Source organism: Ipomoea triloba, chromosome 4 (assembly GCF_003576645.1).
Source record: "Ipomoea triloba cultivar NCNSP0323 chromosome 4, ASM357664v1".
NCBI lineage: Eukaryota > Viridiplantae > Streptophyta > Magnoliopsida > Solanales > Convolvulaceae > Ipomoea > Ipomoea triloba.
In genome coordinates, this window is record NC_044919.1 from 36,284,404 (window position 1) to 36,285,712 (window position 1,309).

The 1,309-nt window shown below is 40.0% G+C and overlaps 1 protein-coding gene across 1 annotated transcript; it reads left to right on the forward strand.

Moving 5' to 3' along the window:
• Nucleotides 1–235: 235 nt before the first annotated feature.
• LOC116015320 lies at nt 236–1,079 on the forward strand. The gene is made up of 2 exons (XM_031255360.1): nt 236–768; nt 866–1,079. The coding sequence occupies exons 1-2, from the start codon at nt 294–296 to the stop codon at nt 889–891; spliced, it is 501 nt and encodes a 166-aa protein (XP_031111220.1). The 5' UTR covers nt 236–293; the 3' UTR covers nt 892–1,079.
• Nucleotides 1,080–1,309: the final 230 nt, after the last annotated feature.

Here is a 1,309-nt window from a genome sequence, read left to right on the forward strand (position 1 = left end):
GAATTCTTTTAGAAGCACCAAAACAAAATGTTTAACATTAATTCACATATATGAGAGTTTTTTTTTTAATTAAAATTTGAAATAAATAACTAAATGAAATTACTTTGATCCTAGGAGAAAGTATAAGTGTACTATAAGCTTGCAGTTCGGAATATTTCTTTAATTCCTCTGCAAATAAAAAAATATGAAAATGTTTTATTCTCTTTCTACCCTTTAAATTATCAACGCCATTTCCAACCTTACAAGAACACCCTCACTCAAGTGTCAAGTCATCTCTCTCTCTCCTCTCATCAATGGCGTTCCTTCCAAAGCAACTCTCCGTCCTCCTCTTCTCTCTCTGCCTCTTCCGCCTCTCTCCCGCACAAGATCTCGTCGGTCTATCCATTCCCTTAACCGCGCTCACGGATGCCCACGACGTCCTCGCTCAGTACGGCCTTCCGAAGGGTCTCCTACCCGACGTCGTCGAATCCTACGATATCGCCGACGACGGCTCCTTCACCGTCGACCTCTCCACCACCTGCTACGTTCAGTTCTCCAACCTCGTCTACTACGATAAGACCATCACCGGGAAGCTCAGTTCCGGCAAGATCTACGATATAACCGGGATTCAAGTCAAAAAGGCGTTCATTTGGCTCTCCGTGACCGGAATTGACATCGTCGCTGACTCCGGCGAGCTCAATTTCCACGTAGGGTTTCTCTCCGAGACCTTGCCTGCTTCCCAATTTCAGACCATACACTCTTGCAAATCGCACCTCTCTTCGAGTTCAGGTAAAACGTCAATTCAATTCCGTCGCTCGTAGTTTCAATTTTGAAAATATTGCTGCTGATTTGGAGGAGACTCTTCATTCTTCCGCTCTAATTGCAGGTGAGAGCCGAGTTCAGATCGCTTGAACGATGAAACCGATGCTTTTTCTGCACAAGAGAAAGAACTTTGGACGTGTTGAATTTCCACAAGCAAATCTTTCGAAACGGATCGGACGACCCAGATTTGTGTGCATCTGTGTAATCCAATAATACTCCGTGTTATCAGCTTCTGTCAATGCATATAATTAAATAAACTTGTTTGCAATTAGAGTTTTTTTTTTATTTTTTTTTATTTTTACAATACAATACTTTAATTTGAGCATGAAAAATATCGTTTTGTTAAGTGCACAATATAAACGTTATAAATTGACTATGGATAAGTCGATAGCAAGGACAAGAAGACACAATTGGGGCGTTTGAAAGAAAAATATTAAACACTAAAAATAATAGTTGAGTACACTCAATTTAATTTTTTTGGGAAATTTTAGGCTTAACAACATAAGAT

Bases quoted from the DNA above. Each gene is read 5' to 3' on its own strand.
- LOC116015320 (XM_031255360.1), top strand. From the start codon at position 294: ATGGCGTTCCTTCCAAAGCAACTCTCCGTCCTCCTCTTCTCTCTCTGC. The intron at 769-865 runs GTAAAACGTCAA...CTCTAATTGCAG, and splicing joins GCACCTCTCTTCGAGTTCAG to GTGAGAGCCGAGTTCAGATC.